The sequence below is a fragment of the Chroicocephalus ridibundus genome, chromosome 2, assembly GCF_963924245.1.
Source record: "Chroicocephalus ridibundus chromosome 2, bChrRid1.1, whole genome shotgun sequence".
Classification (NCBI taxonomy): domain Eukaryota; kingdom Metazoa; phylum Chordata; class Aves; order Charadriiformes; family Laridae; genus Chroicocephalus; species Chroicocephalus ridibundus.
This window is the reverse complement of record NC_086285.1, coordinates 8,166,053-8,186,283: the sequence shown is the minus strand read 5'-3', so window position 1 is coordinate 8,186,283 and position 20,231 is coordinate 8,166,053. Positions and strand designations below refer to the sequence as shown.

General features: G+C 40.6%; 1 protein-coding gene across 14 annotated transcripts in view; it reads left to right on the top strand.

The window, feature by feature from the left end:
* Window positions 1-20,231, top strand: part of KMT2C (lysine methyltransferase 2C) — a 203,739-nt gene that overhangs the window by 38,796 nt on the left and 144,712 nt on the right. For all 14 annotated transcript variants that reach the window (XM_063324375.1, XM_063324376.1, XM_063324379.1 and 11 more), the window contains one exon: window positions 11,498-11,586. In XM_063324375.1, coding sequence (XP_063180445.1) covers window positions 11,498-11,586 — 89 coding nt within the window. The remainder of the gene's footprint in view (window positions 1-11,497; window positions 11,587-20,231) is intronic.

The window sequence follows — 20,231 nt, the reverse complement described above, 5'->3', positions numbered from 1 at the left end:
GTCATTCCAGAAGGTCTATGCTCAGAAAAGATTAGGTAAATACACAAATAGTCCCATTATAAATCAGTATCATTTCTGATTGTGTTCGTTCCTTGTTTTTCTGGTGGCTTCTGAAAAAAGTTATGAAACGAGTGATTCAGATTGTAATTTCCAAATTCTTTTAGACAGCATCACTTATACCATCACCGAAAGAAGCTTCACTGGCTTTATTCCCTCTCCTCATTCCCTAGGTGCTCCTCCCTGTCACTGCTTTTCTCCCTTGCTGCTTCCAGCACGAATGTTCCTGGACCTCCAGCGAATGAAATAGGATAACTGGTCTGGATGAAAATTAGCCCTGTTTTGCTGGGTATAAATTCAATCTGTATTCATTCTTCAACTTTGTTTTAACATTATTTCTACATCTTCAGGTTAGCATGTTTGATTCTTGAACGTTTTGGCATTTTTCTCCATACTGAACATCAATTCTGAGAATTAATTTCCTATTACCTTAAAAACCCATTTCCTTGTCTGTTCAAACTGAGGGTATCTGTTGAACTGGAGGGAAGTTGCAGAACTTGAGGACCTTTCGCAACTTGCAGTGCAGTAAACAGTGAACTTATTGCTTGTGTGTCCTTGGATGATGGCCTCAAAGGAACTTGACCTGGAGGTATCAGTTGGTCGTCTTGGATGACTTCCATTGTAGTAGTTGCTGTAACAAGGTTCGCTGGATACGTGCCCCTATCGTGTGACACAGATACAATTTTGTTTATAACCCTGACCTGTATCGTATGACGTAGGCTGGGCAGTAGATCATTCTTTTGGTAGCACTTCTGTCACAGCCTGATCTCATCTCGTGCTGGGGGGTGGGAACGAGATGATCAGGTAGTAGAACTCCTCTAGCATCAAGGGCTGGAAAACCCAGCTATTTATTAACGTGCCTTTAAAGAAAAACGTGGGGAAAAAAAAGGTAAATTAAAGAAATGAGGGAATAACATTTCTAAAAAAAATACTGTGAATTTATGTATTTACTCTTAATGGACAGAAGACTGGCATACAGAAAAAGCAGAGAAAGTAGCTAGATGTGGTTTGTAGTGGTCTCAAATATAAAGAGGTTAAATTTTAAGAACATTGGTATACAGCAATGAACATTGTCCCGAATAAAGATGATAATTTTAAGTCTTTTGAACAGAAGATGAGAAGTTATCTCTTGTAATTATTTGGGGCTATTCGTAACCTATTTGTAATTGTCAGAAGGCAAATTTGTGTCTCCAGGTTAGACAAATCCTCTTCAGGGATGGAAAAAAAAAAGTGCAGGCTGGTTTTGTTAGCAGAGTGCAGCGTTTCTGCCTTACCTGTGCCCCTAGAGATTGATATGTCTGTTTATCCAGAAGCTTTTAAACATGTTTGAAGACTTGTATTAGTTGTGACTGCGCTTCGGAGCATTGCTTATTATGCTACTTGTATTGTTGTTTATATTTCACAATAGTATTTCCAGAGTTTTATTTACTGTGGTATAAAAATAGTTTCCATGATCTGGCTTTTAGGATTTACTTCTGGTTTGAAAACAATTTTGTTAGAAGAAAAACAATTCATGTGAGTTACAAATTTGCACTGATACCTATCTGATTACATTGCCCATTTTATTTTTAGGTCTATGTTTATTCTTCTGAGGTTTGCCAAGCCTTCTGAATAAGTTCTAATGGATTTTTAATTAGCGAGCAGATCTTGTGTTTTTCCCTTTGGCTTTCCTAGGTTTAGCAGTTTTATTGAAAGAAAAATATTTCATAATACTTGTTGACATTATCTGAAATAAAAAAATGCATTTCTTTATAAGGAGCACCAAGGGTGCTAACAGATGGAAAAGATATGTGGCGATATGACATTCATTTCTGTTGTGTTTTTTTCCTGTCTAAATCCATTTTAGATGGGTAATGACAGACTGTAGTTAACATGCAAGAACTACTTTTCTTACATGCCATCAATTAATTTGGGTATTATTAAGAAAATTCTACCTAATATGTTCTAGGCCAGCATCTTGCATAAAAGCGGGTTATTTATATCACTTTGGGTACTGTTGGCTCTTTCATGTCGTGATTCTTCTAGTTCAAGCTTAAATGCTTGGTGGGAGTAGCAGTAGGGAAATACACTGATATTGTCGCCTGTAGGTTGTTTGTCGCCTTTTGTAAACAGGTGAAATTGGAGGACGGATGCCTTTCTCAGGGAATCCTGTAACACGCATCTGAGGGACAGACAGATGGGTTTCTTGTGGTATTGGTGGGATCAGAAATAATTCAAAAGCATAAGAACAAATGGAGTTATTTTCCATGTAATCTGCAGGAAGACTTGTGTTTGCTATCAGGTCTGAAGACATGAGTAAAATTGATTTGAGACAAAAGATGCTGAGCTTTTTTCAGTAAGAAAGCATGGGATGTTCTGAGTTGACTGATGCATTTTGATAGATGTAAGATCTGGAAACCGTTCAAAATGATGTAATGTAAGCAGGATTTAGTTTCTCTTCAAGAAATTGATATAATAGGTAAGAGTTGAATATTTGCATTGGTTTTTGATTGCCCTAACTGAATTAACAATTAATAAAAACAGTGGTTAGAGTTGTCTGTGATCATTGTATGCAGACTGTACTTGCTGGGTACAAAAGCAATTTTTTGAGTAAAAACTTTAGTACTAGATTATTCGGTTGTTGTGTACCTGCAGCATGTGAGGCTGGGTGTTACGCGGGCAGCACAGTCTGCACCTGCACGTAATATATCCAGTGAGAATATTTAACATAAGCAGACAAACGCGTTTTGAAAGAATCTTCACAATCTTCCTGTGGTAAGGCTCCGGCAGGCTGCAAAGTTTCAAAAGGAAGTCTTTGAAAATGCCTCTTAATTAATGGTGCTAAAATTACAAAAATCTGTTCACAGAAACCAAAACTTCCACCAAGTTCCAAGTACTTGGCAGCTGTTTCTCATGCGCGATGACTCAGATCCGCTGAATTTCATGTACGGGATCTTGAAACCACCAGACATGAGAATTACAGTCCTTACCATTGTATCGCCACCTCTGTTCAGGAGAGAGTAGCAGGCAAACCCTGCAACGTATGAAAGAGCAAGCAGCCGGATGGTTCTTCATTCTTAAAAAAAGGCATGACCTTGGTCCTGTTGTGGGTAAAACATTTTGGGCATCATGGCTGTGACAAGATCGGAGGAGTTAAAACTTGCTGTAGCCGTCGTCATGGAGAAACAAATCTTGTGTTCTGATGCAAGTGGATGCTTACGCTACCCGTCAAGAAAAGACAGTGTTTGAGGCAGTAGCATATTTTGATGCAGTTTTGTTGACTTAAAGGCAGGAGAAGTGTGGACGAGTAGTGTTGGATGGCGCAGCTGCACACGTGAAATTCTTGCCAAGGTTAGAACATCGGTGTTTTTGACAATGTCAGTGGTCTCTCGGTGTTGCCATTCCATTCTCCCTGCCTGTCAAAAAAAAAAAAAAAAAAAAGAACCTGTGAAAATCATTCAGGGGTCTTGATAAGCATTATTTAGCAAATTCATCCAAGAGCCTCACACGCACTGTTGTCTGGAGCAATCGTTAAGAACGGAGCTGTTACCCGGTCCGGAGCCAGGTGGATACACAGAGGTAGCTGGGAGTTGGGAACGTGCAGGCAGCTCGTAGCTGCTGGTGCTCCTGAAGGTTTGTCTAATGTGGTTCCACAAAAGGTTTTAAAAAATAGTGCAAGTGCTAAATTCTTGGTATGTTGTTTTGCATCATTTTTAACAGTGAATATGGCCAAGTGCATTGGTAACAAGTGTATAAAGGATGTAGTTCATGCAAAACTGCAAGTATGTAACGTGTCAGAAGGTCGCAATTACGTCAGAATTTTTTTTTTGGTAATGTCATTATTTCTGAAATGTGTATAATGGTTAAGGTCATATGTAATGTGTTTTGTGCTACGGAACTAAAACTGTGAATGGCAAGTCAGACAATGAGACTGCCCATCAGTGAGAAGGTAGTTCTTGAGAAATAAGAACCTGTAGCAGTTTTGGATGCTCTATATTGCTGAGTTAACGTGACAGATATTTCACTAAAAGTAATTTTCAGTTACAGAATGTATAGATGTCTAAACAGTTGGTTTGAAAAATAAAAAGAAAGCTGAAAGATCTCAAAGCCTTTTATATGATTTCTCGCTCTGCTGTTTGAACTGTCTCCAAATCGGAACGGTCCATACGTCTAGATCAGGCAACCTGGCTTCGTTCTTTTAACATCGAACTCAGATTTTCTCATGTAATGGCATCACAAAAAGGTGCGCAGCAGGACCTTGCCGTGTAGTAGCCCTACCCTCAGCATTTTAGTCTGTAACTGAAGCTGTGACTCCATGGGTATTTTATGGGCTCATGTGAAAAGTTTATTATATTTACGTGACTCTGACTGTTACTGGTAATAAATCCTCCTAGTTTGGTCCTTGGCTGCTGTGACCCCTCCATCTCTGTCGCCAGCCCACTGAGGATGTTCCCAAATGGGTTGAAGTTGGGAAGAAGATGTCATGGCCTTGTTAGTAACGCTCTGTTTCAGCTAGGATAGTCTTCATCTCCTTTATCTTTACAAATAACTTCAGGGAAGAGCAGAGAAAACGCTGAAGACGGTCGCTTTGGCCAGAGCAGCCTCCTCACCCAGCAGAGTGTAGCTTCAGGCTCCTGGATCTGGTGGCCTTCTGCAGAATTGAGTTGAGATTAAGATTTTCCAACAGTGAAATGACATTCCAGTTACAGCAATTATGGCTCTTAGATTCGGGTAGACAGTTCTGATGAGCGCCTGCCGGCAGGACATCCTATTTGCCTTTTCTCAGTCTCCCGTGGCAAGTAATTTTGCTGCAGTATTGGCCCGAGAGCCCAGGCAATACAGGTTAACTGTGCAATACAGATAACCCAAACTTCACATTTACTTAAAAGTACTAATGCATTTGACCTTTAAATTGTTGTTAAAACTGTGCAGTGCAAATTCGTTGTGACGCATGATATTTTACTCAAGTCCTGTTTCAGGACAGGTTTTTTTTTTTTTTCCTCAAGAGCTCTGCATTGATCAGTGCGTTTCCCTTGTATTAGCTTTCTGTTTGCCAACAGTGACTGTACTCTAGAATGAAAGCAAAGATGCATCTATGACATTCAGTACAAATAATCTTGAAAAGAGTCCTGCTTGCATTTCTTTGGATAGGGTAAGAAATTTTTGACAAATCTCCCTTTCACAGGGGAGTACTGGAAAAGTTCAGATAAGAATTCTGGAGCGCAGGCTGGGTTCTTTTTATGCTTTTTCTCAGACATCCCTGATCTCAAAGGCTAAAATACTTTTTCATTTCAGGTGCTTAGTGCTCTCAGAGGTAACTGTATAAAATATAGATGTTAAAAAAGTTTCAGCTCTGAACATGTTACAGCCTGGGTGAATGATTAATGTCTTTTAGATCGTTACTGGTTAAAAGAGATGTGAGATGGGAAGTTGCAATGTTTTGGTTTCAAACGTAAGCTGGGTCACTTCTCTTTGATGTAGTAATTTATGAAAAGATGATTATGCTTTATAAATTAGAAGTATTAAGATACGCACTTCCCTTTGATTGTACCAGGAGACTAATAGGCAATATCAAGTATATTTTTGAGATCTTTTAATAATGAAACTGAAGGTTGAGCAAATTCTATAATGAAATTGTAATAAGTCTGGTTTTGTAGCTGTTAAACAAAAACGGTTTCCTACAGTCTTTCACTTCTCTCTATTACTAAAACGTCAAGCTTTTTTTCACCTTCGTATCACTTGTGATGTTTCTGTTGCACATCTTTTCCATACATCAGGGTGCTTCTGCCTTTATTACACGCATACCTAATATAAGAAGTAAATAGGAAGAAAGCAGATGTTGAGGTTTTTTTCTTTTTTATAATGTGCAAACTAAAATGTTGTGGAGGGCAAGTGCTGAAGGTATTTTCACCTGTTACTGATTGATCAATTAAAAAAATCCTCTTAAGAACCTTTTAAATCGGAATCAGTTTGAAGCCGGAGTCAATATGACAGCGAGTTTCCTATTTTAGGCTTGTTAGTGTTTAGAGCTATAGAAATCAATTCTAGCTAGCTGGCATCTGCCTTGCTTCCAGAGCCATATTCATTTTATCCAGACTTGGGTGTAGAATGTTCTCAACTCTTCGAAGTAATGAAGTTCTACATTGAAAAGTAGTGTTCAGAGAGGGGAAAAAAAACCCCTTTTCCTTGTAGATGTCTCCCTGGGTGGATTCTTACTTGCTGTGCTTCCCTTCGTGTGGGGCTACTGGCTGAACCTTAGGTGTTCTAGCTTATACTTCAGCACAGTTAAACTTTTACAGCTGCACTTAACAACTTAGGGCTCAGAAATTGTGGGAGCGTGTGCTTTTTGCACACCTGTTAAAGAGATTCTTGAAAAGACTGTAACAGCTTTCACTTGTGAAACTGTCGCGTGAACACGAAGGCGTTACTCCCCGTGCTGACGGCAGCGCTAATTGAACCTTTCTATAAATCATTCCTGTACCGTCTTCCAGGGTAAGGCTGCGGACAGATGTTCATTTAACAAGACATCTGTGCTGGTTTAGGATGTTACTGTATCCCAGATGTTATACCACTTTTTAAGGTTATTGGCCCTGTTTTATATATTTAGTACCAGCATTTTGCTCAGCACTTCACAAAGCGTAGGAAGGAAGGTAGTTTTTTTTCCCCTGAATGATCTGGAGGTTTTGGCATTTGAGAAAGAGGGGTAAACTCTGGAGCGGTTCATATGTACACGTTCTCAAAAGCCTGGAACAAAATGCACTGGGTTAGTAAGGTAGTTTGCATGGATGGTCTGAACAAACTGTCGCCTGATTGTGTTGGTAGCAACTCGGGGAGAACTTGCAGAAACTGGTGTCTGGCAATAACTTCTGGGTAATCATAAACTAGCAGCCTGGCAGTGACGGGGATCTGAGGATTGTAGCTTTGTCAGTTATTGCATGTGGTTGCAGGAGACGTTGGCCCATGGCCTCATTTCTGGTCACCTTGTGGAAAGAATGAGTGAGATCCACGGTGTACTTTAGACCTGCGTTGTACTTGTCAGGTTACGGTGCTATTGATGTCACCTTAAAAGAAAAACAAAACGGTAAACCCAAACATGCAAAAAAAAAAAAAAGTCATACATTGAAAAGAAAAAAAGACTAAAAGTAGTAGTGTCTGATTACTGACAGGTGAATAAGACGCTTTCCTGTTTTCTCCCAGATTGTGTGTCCGAGTGCTCTCCGTGCAGTTCAGCAGAAGCCGCTGGGGTGCCCGGTGATCTCGTCGGGCTAGCGAAGGATTCAGCCAGGCTTTCCCCCGGTGGAGGGGGCACCTGACGCTCTGCTCAGCCCCACAGAAGGCTTTTCTGGGCTCTTCTTCCTAAATTTTAATTAGTTGCTTACCCAGAGAAGAATTACGAGGGGTTTTTTTACTGTGGTGTGTTTAAGGATGGCGATTAATGAAAGGCATTAGCTAAGAAATCTAATTGATAACAAAGTTAGGAGTAGGTCACAGAAGATTCTCATAAATGACTCCATTTTACACAAATGTGAGTAAAATTATTGTAGACAGTAATTATATTTAACTGGAGTCCTATATACATAAAAAAGTGTAGTTTTGTCTTTTGTTGACTTCGTTTCATGAAATGCTGAACACGCTTTGAACGCTTAAAGAAGTTATATTTCTCTCAGTGGGTCTGTTCTTTTAAACACAAATAGATGTGCTTTTGTTTTTTCCTTCTAAATTGAACTCCATTGTAGGAAAAAAGAGCGAGAAAGCCAATCGCGGAAGCCTTGGCAGCAGTTCAGCCTGCGTACCAAGCCCACTGCCTGTTGTACTGACTAATATTTATTGTTGTTTTCTTGTCGGGTCCGTATCGGCCAGGCTCTGCCTGTACATTTTGTTCTTGGTTTGTAAGCTGTTGGAGACGTGGCTCGTCTGTGTTGAGCGCTTCTGCCGTCCCGAGCCGGTGGGGTTTCTGCAATGATGTGTATAAGCATGATGTAGTTACTCCTCCTAGTAAGAAAGTTTGGGATGGAGCTTGGAGACATAGAGCAGAACTGAGGTTATAATGTCCCATATAGCAATTCTGGTTCAGTACCGACTGGCTTTTTGTGAGCGAAGGGGAGTAGTCATGGGCTGTTGTTCCGTAATTGTTTTAAGGCAGCAAACGTCTTGCCCCAGCAGCCTTTTCACATCCTCCTTCAGAAGGATGAATTTCAGAAGAAGTCGTCAAGCCCCAGGAGAAGAACAGAGCACAGGTTGCTTTTCCCCCCTTATTTAAGGGCGAGCGGAATAAGTAAATAGAAAAATAACAAAATCAACAGGGCTTGTCAGTGGAAAAATCTAGTGTTATGCAAACCAGCCAAAAGCTTTATGTATAAAACTCTTAATTAAAATGTATAAACTTAATGCAAATAGCATTAAACAATCCATTCTTATTACAAATGTTGATTGCGATGATTAGGTATGCTGTATGGCCTTTTCGAATGGCATTTTCTGTGGAAACATTAAATTATAGTTGTCAGTACAGTGTATATTTCACTGTTTTGTGACTTGAATTATTCTTTTCTCTAAGCCAAATGTAAATTTGTAGGCTATAAAATCTCTTCTGATGATTGTGAAATGAATGTAACTAGCAAAAATAAGTTTATGATATAATGTGGTATTTTTTTTCCACCACTTCTTCAGTTTTATTTAAAACCTGCACGGCATTATGAAGGCTTTATGTAGAATTTTGGGGGGAGGGGAATGGCAAGAAAACGGCAGATGTGGTTATATCTTTTGCTGAAAGAGGCAATTATGTTTAATTAATTGAAACCTCTGATTTTCCTTAGTGTTAAATAGGTTGCTAAAATACGGCAGGGAGTTTGAGGAGTGAATGCTGCTCTTGTTTAAACAAAATGTTTAAAAAGGCTTTGTAAGGTACTTCGGTCTTTAATACCTGAAATGTAGTTTTAATAGAAAATCTAAAGGTGTATGTGAATTATTAAATAAACATAAACAATTGTCATCTTCCACTATCCAGTGACCTCCACCTCCAGGGTTGTGTTGGAGAGCGCTGAAATGGGGTACTTGGGAAGAAAGCAGAATTATCATTTACCTTTGTGATGATTGCAAAGTAATCCTGGTTTAGTACAACCTTGTAACTTTGTGTTGCAGACGGGTAGTTGGTAGAAGAATAATTAGGATAGGGTTTAGAAATAATCCCCGTTCTTAGCTGGTTGTGTTCTGTAAAGCTTTCGAGCATCCCTGCGCCGAGGGAAGTGATTTCATGTACCTGTGTTCCCATCCCGTCCTTTGGTGCTGGCTGGTGTGCTGGGACGTTGTGAAGAACTACAAAAAATGGAATACTTGAATGCTCTTGTTTTCTTACCAGCTGCATTGTTTTTGGAAGCGTTAGAAGAGGGTTCCCTCTTTCTTGCTGTATCTCAGCCTTGCTGGAAGAGCCCATTCTATCCAATGAATGTGCTGTCCCATTTGTTCTACTGCCTTCTCTTCGTTACAGACGGGAATAAATCTGTGTGACCATCTCAGATGCTGCTGGGAGAAACATTCCTGTCCTTCCCACTTCCAAAACACGTCCATCCACCTTCCAGCCAGCTCGCTGGTTGCTGCACGCGTGGATGGGCTGGTACGGTGGCTGGAGGGAGGAATGTAAGAGTTTCTTCTGGTCACTGTGCGGTTTATTCTGGTTTAAGTATTTGCGAAACACAGGTTTTAAGAAACTACTCTGGAAGCTTGTAAAGTGGCAAACACCAGAAGGGAATTCTGGCTTCCGTCTTCTCTAAGGTGGCTATTTTGTGTGTTAGGTGTATGCTCTGACTGCTTATGGATAAGCAGGCAAGGGGGAAGATAGTCTTGTATCCGTGGGCTTCCCGTTGCGCCCACATTTTCCAGTGTTGTCCTGAACAAATTCCACAGGGATGTCAAGAAAAGTCCTTCAGTCCCTTCATCTCTTCTCGCTTTCCTCTTCCCCCTGGCTCCTTTGTAAATAGAGTGGGTTTTTTCAGGCTTTAGTTTGAGCCTCATTTTAATTCTTCTTTTCCTCCTTTGCAGAGACAAAACCGATCCCAACACAATGGGAAGGTTTTCTTGTTGGGCAGTCCAAGGCAGTCACTCCGCTTCTAGCAGGAGAGCAACACACATAGACTCCAAAGATGCTTCCAGTTCTGTGCACGTTATCCGCTTTGATCCATGAGAACCAAAGGCATTGCACAATAGAGTTTATTTTGTAGCTGATTTAGTAGATCTAGTTCTGCGAAATTAGTTTGGGTAGATTTAAGTATTATAAGAATCTGTACAACAACAACAAAAAAAAAAAAAAAAAAAAAAAAAGGAAGTGCTGGTTTGGAATGATTTAATCACTTAAAAACACCAAAACCACTTTTCCCCCCCAAAACAGAACTAAACCCAAACCTTTCAGAGTCCTCTGTGAAAGAGGAACCGGAGCGGTTTTCTGTTCGGGGGGTGGCAAGCGGGGTGGCCATGTGCTGGCCTGCCTCGCATCCCCATTCAAGGCATGTTGGTTGGGTGAATGGTTGCCTGGGAGCTCTGGGAGGTTGGAACTGCTGAGATGCCCCAAACCGCTCAGAATTTGTGTACTTGGAATGAGAAGCTCCCAGGGTCTCCCAGGCTTTCCGTCAGCGCGCCGGGCACCTTGCCAAGAGGCCTGAAAATTTGGGAGGCGAGGTGCCAAGCTCTTGGCTCCCTGTCAAATGGGCTGCCGAACAGCTGGGAATCTGGATGCTTGGGCTTCTCAGCAGCCCACCGCGGTAGTTGCCGAAGAGCCAGGCAGGGGAAAAAAAGCTGGAATTTGTGGCGCGAACCTATCTGCTTTCTGTCAGACCTTGCTCGAAATCGAAACGGATCTGCTAGGTATTGTTGTTTTGATGTGCTGTCCTCACGTGATGACTTTTTTGATGTGATGACATCTAGCCGTCTCTCTTAACTATTTTGCGTGTCAAAATATTTGTTTCACTGAAAGTGATGCATGTTTCCATTTAGTTGCTTTAGCATCATTATTATTCTATAGACATTTCTTCCAAGGATGCTCTGAATGGATTCGTGTCTGTGTTACAGTGTGTGTAACTACTGGCCAGATTTTGGATTGTGTTCTCTCATGTCTGTCTATAGTTATCTCCTATGTGGAGTAAATAGGATGCTCATATCTTAAAATCTTGCCAATTTAATGTATTTTTTGATCAGTAAAAGTTTGTCACTGTATTTTTCTTGTAATCAGAAAAACTGAAGGGGCGGACTGACTCAATTGTATGTTGTTGGGAACATTACCTAGAACGGGGAAAAAAAGGGGAGGAAACTTCTGATTTGTGCAAGACTCAAATCACGGGTTAGCTTAAATGTTACATAATGCTGACATTGATCCCTCAAAATGAAATTATTTAAATCCCGGATAAATTTGAAACTTCAAAATTTTACAAGTGCTTTCAGTTTGAAAAGAGTATTTCTCTTCTTATCTTTGCAGGCCTCGGAGTAGAGGAAAAACTGCAGTGGAGGATGAAGACAGTATGGATGGCTTGGAGGCAGCAGAAACAGAAAACACTGTGGAAACAGGTAATGAGAGGGTGGTGTTGATGCTGCCTGGTTATTGCTCCTCTCTCGGAAACGCATTTAGTTACGCAGGACTGTGGTAGACAAGAAATATTTCTTTAGTTTTGTAGTATGAGATGTGCATCTGGGCAGATAAACCAGGAAAAGAATCCGTTAGTATTTAAGCCTATATTAATAAAAGCTGTTTGAACCTATTGCTTTTAAATAGTCTAATGGGAATGCCTTCATGGTGCAGTTATGGAGATGCTCTTTTTCTGGTTTTGCAAGTCTGTATCTGACAAAAATAAAAGCTCTGGAGCAGTAGCTGCTATTTTTAGAGTACCTGCCAAAATACGGTATTACTTATTGACCTGTATCTTCAGCTAAGTACAGCAGATTATATACCAAAGGGATAACCGGGATAACCAAACGTTAATGCTTCCTGCTGCTGCTTAGGAAACGAGATAAATATCTGTTCTTGCTTTTGTAAATATTTGTTGTGATAGTACCCAAAAGCTTCAGTTACCGGAGGGATCTCATTATACTGGACCCAGTGCTGTTGTAACAGCGTGTGATTTTTCTTCTGGCAGGTTGAGAGTCTAGAGAGACAAGCAGATGAGCTAACACACGAGATAAAGGCCATGGTGAAGAACTGTCATCTCTTTGCCAGGCACATGTCTGTAGCCATTTGCCAGTTTTTAACACTGGGACTGAATGTGTGTAGAAGGACAAAACCTGCCAGGAAGGGTGATGCCGCGGCCAGTTGGCGGACGTTTGTCAGTTTGACAGGAATAAGCCTTAAAAATGCATCGAGACATAAGGGTTTATAAATTTAATTAGGTGGCCCTGTAAGTGCAGTTCGCAAAGCGTAAGAGAGCGCAGGGGCACTGCCAGCGGAAGCTGAGGGTCAGGGCGGCAGCTGATGGAAATGCCGGCTGAGTTGAGGGAGTTGTGGAATTACTCTCATAGCTGCGAAGTAAAGGAGATAGAGTTGGGGAGTCCTTGAAGAGAAGAAGTTGTGTTTAGCATAGATCTATAGGGAGAACAAGCAGAGGACCTCAAAAGAGCCATTTTTGCAGCAGCATTTTATAGAGGCCATACAGGAATATGGTTGCGGTGGTGAAAGCCGTAAAAGAGGAGGCTGAAATTCTCGTGTGGATGGGGGATGAGCTTTGACTGCGCATGCTGGTCTCTGGCTTCTTACTTGTTTAGATGGCGAGCGATGTTGAGAAGGCTTTGTACTTGAGACTGCAGGCTTTGGGGAGCGTCAGGAGTGTTTAGTCACAACTTGTGTTGAATATTAGTGTCTTTAATGGTTTGTGGAGGGAGTCTAGATTAAAGCTTAATACAAGGATGTTTCATCGTTTATTCTGGCTGTTGTTTTTCTGCCTCTGGTAGTAAGCTGCTGGTGGTAGGGAACTTGGATGGTCTTTTCTAGCTTCTCCAAGAAGGTAATTACCAGTTATTAAAGTTGAAAGTGAAAAAGTTGTAGCAGGTATTTGTTGCTAGAAAAACAGAGTAGGGGAAAGGAAAGCTAGTTCTAATTGTGTCCTGTATTCCATGTATTACACCTCCTATCCCAAGTGTTAGAAAACAGCCTTATGAAAATCAGCAAAGGGGACAGAAAGTGTGATTGTAAGTGGGAAGTTTTGTAAATTTTAAATACTTAAAAAAAAAAAAAAGAAATTCAAGCTTAAGAACTGCTGGTTCGCTACTGTGTAGGGAATTTAGTGATAGCTGCATTTTTCTTTTGGCTTTACATGTCATAATTAACAAAGTTCCTCAATAGACATCTGAGAGCAGTTTTCATGTTGGAGGAGAGAGGGACACATATAATTATTTTTAAAGCTTGAAGAATGCATATAGATAAGTCTCTCCATTATCCTTCATCAAAATCATCCTGGCTGTCACAGAGGGCCGATGCTCCTTTCCGAAGGTGCAGGCAGCAGTGGAGCACTGTGCTAGAAATCCTGACAGACACAGACTCCGCTGGATCTGCTGCTGGAAGCGGTTCTCCATCACCTCAGTGCTGAGCCCAAGGTGGTTTTGCAAACTGTACTCTTCAGTGGAAAGAAGCCTAGTAAAAATAAACAGGTCTGAAATCCCATTATTACAGGGGGAACCAGAATAGACTTGAAAGAGCTTTACAAATTGCTCAAGATGATTAGACACAGAATCACGATCATGTTATCTTAAAAGTTGAACACTGTGTGACTTGGAAGAGATTTAATCATATTAACTGCAGAGGCTGCTGCCTCTATAACTTATTGTAAGCGATTATTTGTGTTAATAACAAAGTGTGGGAGAAGGAGTAATCCTAATTTGTTGCTCCATGTAAAACTGTGTTAATCAAATTGAATTGTATTAGTGTTAACAGGTTATGAATTTCTACTTTGACTACAAAGGGTCTTTTCTTTTGTTTTCTTACAAATAGTGGACCTGCCAACAATTTACTGTAGTACTTGGCAAACCAAAACACAATATAGTAATATTACAAAACTTGAGATCATTGGAACATCTTGACGTGTGACTGGTGACATATTTTGCGTCTCCATATTTCTAGCTTCTTTTCCATTGTTTGGTTCATGTGTTGAGAATAATCAGGAATTCTTTAACTGTGTGATGTTTCTATTTCTTGTTTGTTTGGGTTTGGGACATTGTTTCTATTTTGTTTTATTAACGGAGTCTAGCATTACTGGTGTCCTTTTATGAATTAATTAATTTTCATAAAATGAGAGAAGTCCATGTTGTTAATGTTGTATTCAATATAATGAGCTCTACTTTTAGGGAAGGGAGCGATGCAGGAGGAATGAGAACTTTCCTCACAGGGAAGGGAAAAAGGAGATGCCCCATGTAATCCCACCTAGAATAAAGAGGTGTTTTCTAGCTGTCAAATCTTTTACGGGGAAAAAAGCAAGGGGGGGGGTGGTGTAACTACTAAACATTATACGTTATTTCCATTTGTAACGTTGAAACAAATGTTTGTTCAAGTTAAAAAAACAAAACCAAAACTTCTTCCTGAAAAGGGACTCTTTTGTAATGTTAAGGCACAGCGATTTTAATTGCAGTTTGGGAAACAAGTTACTACCCTTGACAAAATTCTGTAATCTTGTATGTAAAAAGAGGCAGAATTGGAAGCAAAGCAGGGTAAGCTCGGTGCTGCGCTCATCATTTCAGCGTGGGTTATTTTCCCCGCCAACTACAGGGATTTCTGAGCCCTGCCCATTTTCTGGCCAAGTGCTATGTTCACTGTGGTATAAATGAATGTAGAATTCTTAAGGATGGGAAGAGAGGACGGATTTGGAATTAGAAAAAGGAGATTTGGGAATATGGAATAAAGATCTGTTTCGTGCTAAGTCAACTTTTTCCTTAAAAACAATGCTGGCAATCAACAGACTTTCAGCTTCTCGTAAACCACAGGAGAGACTCCTTTCCTTTACCCACCAGCCCTGTCTCTCTTGCTGATTTCTTAGATCATCCCTTACAGACTGTTTTGCTTCTCAGCTTCGTATTGGCCTTTCCAGATGTCTGTTCCTTCATTTTTCTTCCTTGTGGTTCCCCCAGCTGTCCATCCCTCCCGTTGTTTTAGCACCCACAGCATCATAGCGTGGTTAAGGTTGGCTGGGGCCTCTGGGGATCATCTGGTCCAGTCTTCTGCTCAAGCAGGGCCGCCTAGAGCTGGTTGCCCAGGACTGTTTCCAGACAGCTTTTGAGTATCTCCAAGGATGGAGACTCTACAACCTCCCTGGGCAACCTGCCCCAGCGCTTTGTCAGCCTTACAGCAGAAGAGCATTTCCTGATGTTCGGAGGGAACCTCCTGTGTCTCAGTTTGTGTCTGTGGCCTCTGCTCCTGTCAAGACCTTTCAGCCATCAACACTTTCTTTCCACCTTTCTAGGTATCAGTAAAATACAGTTTGTTGTAGAATATTGTGTTCTCCTGTAGGTCTTATTGTGTTGATCCTCTCTGTAAGAGTAGTTTTCTTCTGATAAGTCAGTCTCCGTAGTGGCAAAAAAAGTACAAACCACAAAAGTCTGGAAAGCACATGGCTTTTTGCACACATGTATATGAAAATATAAAACTGCTAATTGAAAGAAATAAATAATACAACGAATACCTCCTGGTAAGCTCTCTGCAGGTTTGGTAGCCCTTTGCTATTAACAAAGACTTGGCTTCTGCATCTTTTCCCCATCTTCTCTTAGTTTCAGCAAGTTTCTGTACTTGGTATTTTCTTGGTTCTGCGTTTAAGTCGACTGAAACTGAATTTTGTGTGTTAATTCTTTGATCGTTCTCTCTTTTTTTTTTTTTTTTTTTGAGAACGCTTGTAAAATATCCAGCTCCTCTTAGAATCTGCAATCCTTCCTGTCTCTGTCTTGCATTAAAATGTTGAGATTCAGACTCTGATCTGGGAGAAGTGCAATAAAATAAGTTTATTTTAACTGCTGAGTCTCTTGTGAAATTCACAGTAAATCCGTCGGGTATTCTGTTTACTATCTTTAGTACTTAAATTAGTACGTACTAACAGACCCTTACCTCCCCATGGTGTCTGGAGGCTTTAGAATTTATAATACGTAAAAGAATCTGTATGATTTTATCAACCTATAGCTCCTTGCCTGCGTTATTGTCGTTAGTAATGGTATTTTCAGAACCAGTGACGTTGCCCGGCCGGTTGATTTTGTGTTGGACTTCACATGAACTCCCTGAAGCCTTCTTCTAATCAGCCTCTTTTGTCTCAGGGCAAAGCACAGAAAAACCTGAAACAAACACTTCTCAGTGGAGGAAACTTATCCGTGTAGAAGCTGCCAGAGAATTTTGGACTGATTCAGAATTTCATCAGCTTTGAAGCAGCCTGAAAAGCACTTTTCTAGAGGAAAAAATGATTGCAATATCCTACCTGCTAGAGAACATACAGTCACTTTTTGTACCAGTATGAGCCATACTGAGCAGAGCCTCCCACTAAGACAAGTCAAAACACCCCTGAGAGCAAGTCCTGGTTTGGGTGAATCAATAGCAAAAGCTCTTGTTAATTCAGCAACACCAAAGACCTTTAAAAATCCACTTCGTGCTTTTCAGACAGATACTTGGGCCTCATCGCTATGTCGCTTATCACTTCTAAAATTAATGAAAGGAAGAATCAACACCACTGAGGACATTGCCCATAGATTAAATTTGTCCATAAATATTTGGGGCAAATATGTGCTTAAAATTGCACTTAAATATGTTTTAAGGCAATTAATATTCCCTGTACTCGTTAAAAAGGGAGTAGTTCCTTCTTTCTTAGGCATCTGACAGCTGCCTGTCCAGACGCTGGAAAAACTAGCAGAACTGAGCGTCTTGTTGTTATTATTATAAGCATCTTATTATTTTTCATTGTATTCTGGTAATTTGTAATGAGGAAACCAAATGCAACAGGAAGTTATTTGATATTTGCCTTTAAGTCATTACAGGCTTACTTGATAATAACATTTATCATCATGCACGCTTTAAATGGGCCATTTAGAAAAATTGGATTTTTTTTTCCTTCTGACCGATATCTCTGTCTCAGGTGTTTTGGGAGCACGTGGAATATTTTGTAGTAGGTGGAATCTGCTGTTTACAAATAAATTCTAACCTCACTGAGTTTTTAATTGTGGAGGTTATTTCTGAGATGCAACCTCCTTTTTTTTGCTTATTTATTCAATAGTGCTTTTGCAGTTTTGATATCAAACTATGCTTCGTTAAACATAACCCACAGGTTTTGGAAGGAGTTTTCAAGGACCCAGAATATTCCACCTTCCCGCTGCCCTGAAGCTTAACGCTGCTGCTGGTGCTGCTGTGTTGTTAGTGCCATAATGAGGGAATTTGCGTTGACGTTACCAGTCAAGTATATTGAAATAGTAGCATGTATCTTGTGTGCCGCACACTCTTTTCCTCACTGGAAGCGGTGCTGTTCTGTTTTAATTCTATGAACCTGTGTTAATTTTCGGTAGTGCTGTGTTGAGGCTGACTCTGCAGTTTGGTAGAAGAAATATTAGAGAAATTGAGACCCTAGTCCCACCTAATTAAAATCATACTATAAACCAGGTTGGTTTTGGAGTCCCATAAGCATCTGCCCTGGTAACCCTTTTCTAGGTCAGGTACAGAAGAGAAGAAAGTAACAGGTAAAATAAACTTACTTAGGGTGATAAAGTGGAACCCACCTGCAAGGCACTGAAGGCTGACCGTAGGGGGGAAAAAAAAAAAAGACTCTTAAATTCAGTAGTAGTGCATGTAAAAGAACATGCAGGGGGAAATCACCACCCTAATTTTGTGTAAACAAAAGTTGTCTCTGAAATAGCTGCTGCTACCTGAGCAAGTGGTGCTGTAGTTCTTCCAAGAATTGCCGTAGCTTTTATCAGTCAAAGAAGGAAATCAAATTCTGAGAATTACTGGCAAAGGGATAAGGAGAAAAAAGCATCAGTGTGGGGTTTTTTTTTTCCACTGTTGCTTTATAAACCTGTGGCATGACTGCGTGTTAAATGCCATGTGCAGTTCTGCTTCCCCTTCTCCAAAAGGACAAGCTGCAACTGGGAACGTACAGGAAAGGGCAACAAGTACGACAAGAAGTAAATAATAGCTTCTGCATGGGGATCGGTTTGGCTAAAAGGCTTCAACCTGAAGTGATACAACCAGAGAGGAGGTTAATAGGGTCCCACAAAATGATGAGGGGTATTGAGAAAGTGACCAGGGAATGATGATGCGTTTTGGTTTGCGACACAGACATTAGGGGACGTCAGGTCATGTTGAGAGCACAAAGGCAGGTGGGTTTGCACTTGGCATTTGCTTAAATTATAGAATTCATTGCTGGTGGATGCTTTGGGCATGAAGAATTTACATGGCTTCCACAAAGACCTGAACAAATTAATGGAAAAATCATCAGACGAGTGCTGTTGAGTACCACCCCCGATTTAGGAAGTTCCTCGGTCACGGACCAGTCAGAGCCGATTATCCATAATATGGTGTCTTCTGTTTAGAATGACTGAAGTTATAGTGTAAGTGGTCCTACACTGAAAACCTTATTTTCATTTTATAACCATTATAAAATTGACAGCAAGTTATTTTCTGTATAAAATGTATTTAATAAATAGGAGTTCTATTAGAATGAAAATTATCAAAATGCACACTGAAATGTACAAAAACAGAGTAGCCGCAGGCTTTCTTCTCACCTCCGTGTAACAACTGTTGCAGTAAGTAAATCGCCACAATGTCCTTCAGGTAGGAACAAACAGATAAGTGGCGGTTTTAAAAGAAAATACACGTGCAGCTCTTGCAAAAAAAAAAACCCAACAAACCACTTCTGCTGCGGTGATCCGTTTTGTTGTTTATTGTCGTGAATAAAATTTTACAGTGTTGACTTAAGATGAAGAAAGTTTGCCTCTGTCCATGGAGAAATGGCTCTTGCATGTGGTTACTACCGTCGCGCTCAAACGTCCGTGTGCTTTTCTCCCCCTCTGCCCCATAGTTGTGTTTTCAGCAGGGAAGAGTATGTGGCTGCAGACCCAGAGCAGCCCAGGTGATGGTGGTGGCCAGCCTGCATTCCTCAGACAGTAGCAGCAGCGATGATGTTTCTACTAAATTGTGTCCTGAACAGTAATAAGACTTATGAACTCTGACTTAGTGGAAACTTGTTTTGTTCCTAAGTTGGGACAGTGAGTGAAACTTGATAATTATAGTACTAGATAGGCGTTTATAATTTACATTCCCTTGTTAAAATTTCTTTTCATATTGTTGCTGTGCTGACCTGGTTTCTTTCTCTGTCTAAGCTGCAGAAGCTGGAGCATTTTGGTCTTGTTTTTACTTCTGTAGACCCCTGTGACGCTGTGTAAAACGCCTCCTCCCATTAGCCGTTTTGTTATTTTCAACAATAACAATTGCATCTGCTGGTTAAAAGCTTGTTACTCCCTCTTGCTGAACATCACGGTAAGCAACAGTTGAGACCCTTGGAATGTCCCTGCTGTGTTTTGGCGATACTGGTATTTTCCAGCCTGCAATAGTTTTTGTTCTTACTGAAAGTTTTGGAAGCTCATGACGTTTGCTTGGTGGCTGCCAAATTAGCAGTAGATCTGACACTAGAGTCCCAACCACTAAGCCGGTGAAACAGTCAACTCGTTGCATCTACACAGCAGTAGAATATTTATTTTAGGTTTATGACAGCTGTTTTGATTTTTCTTTTTTCTCAGTGTCACTGTATACCGAATATTATAAGATGTAAAAGGAGATGTGGCAGAACTCTTACAGTATTTTCAGGTTTTGACTTGGAAAGAAGTTTCCAACTTTTTAAAAGTAACTTTTGGATATGCTGGTGTCTTTTCTTTGCCTGATTGCCATAGCGGAGCCCACACGTGTATCTCCTCATCTTGCTGTAGATTTACTCTAGCAGCTCGTAGAATAGCACCTTGTGATTACTAGGAAACAGAAAAGGTCTGTTTGTAACCAAAGAGTAGATTAGACCTTTAGCCGGTGTTGCTTCGTTGCTCTTTCTTCATCACATCCCCAAAGAAATCATGTATAAAATTCCAGCCATCGCCAGTCTCCTTCCCACAAGCATCCCTGTGATGGTCTGCAAGAGAACCGCTGCTGTGGATGGGCTTACGAAAAACGGGGCTTCCACCTGTGAGGCTGTGTGTCCCGTATGGGTCTGTGCCTTGGAAAC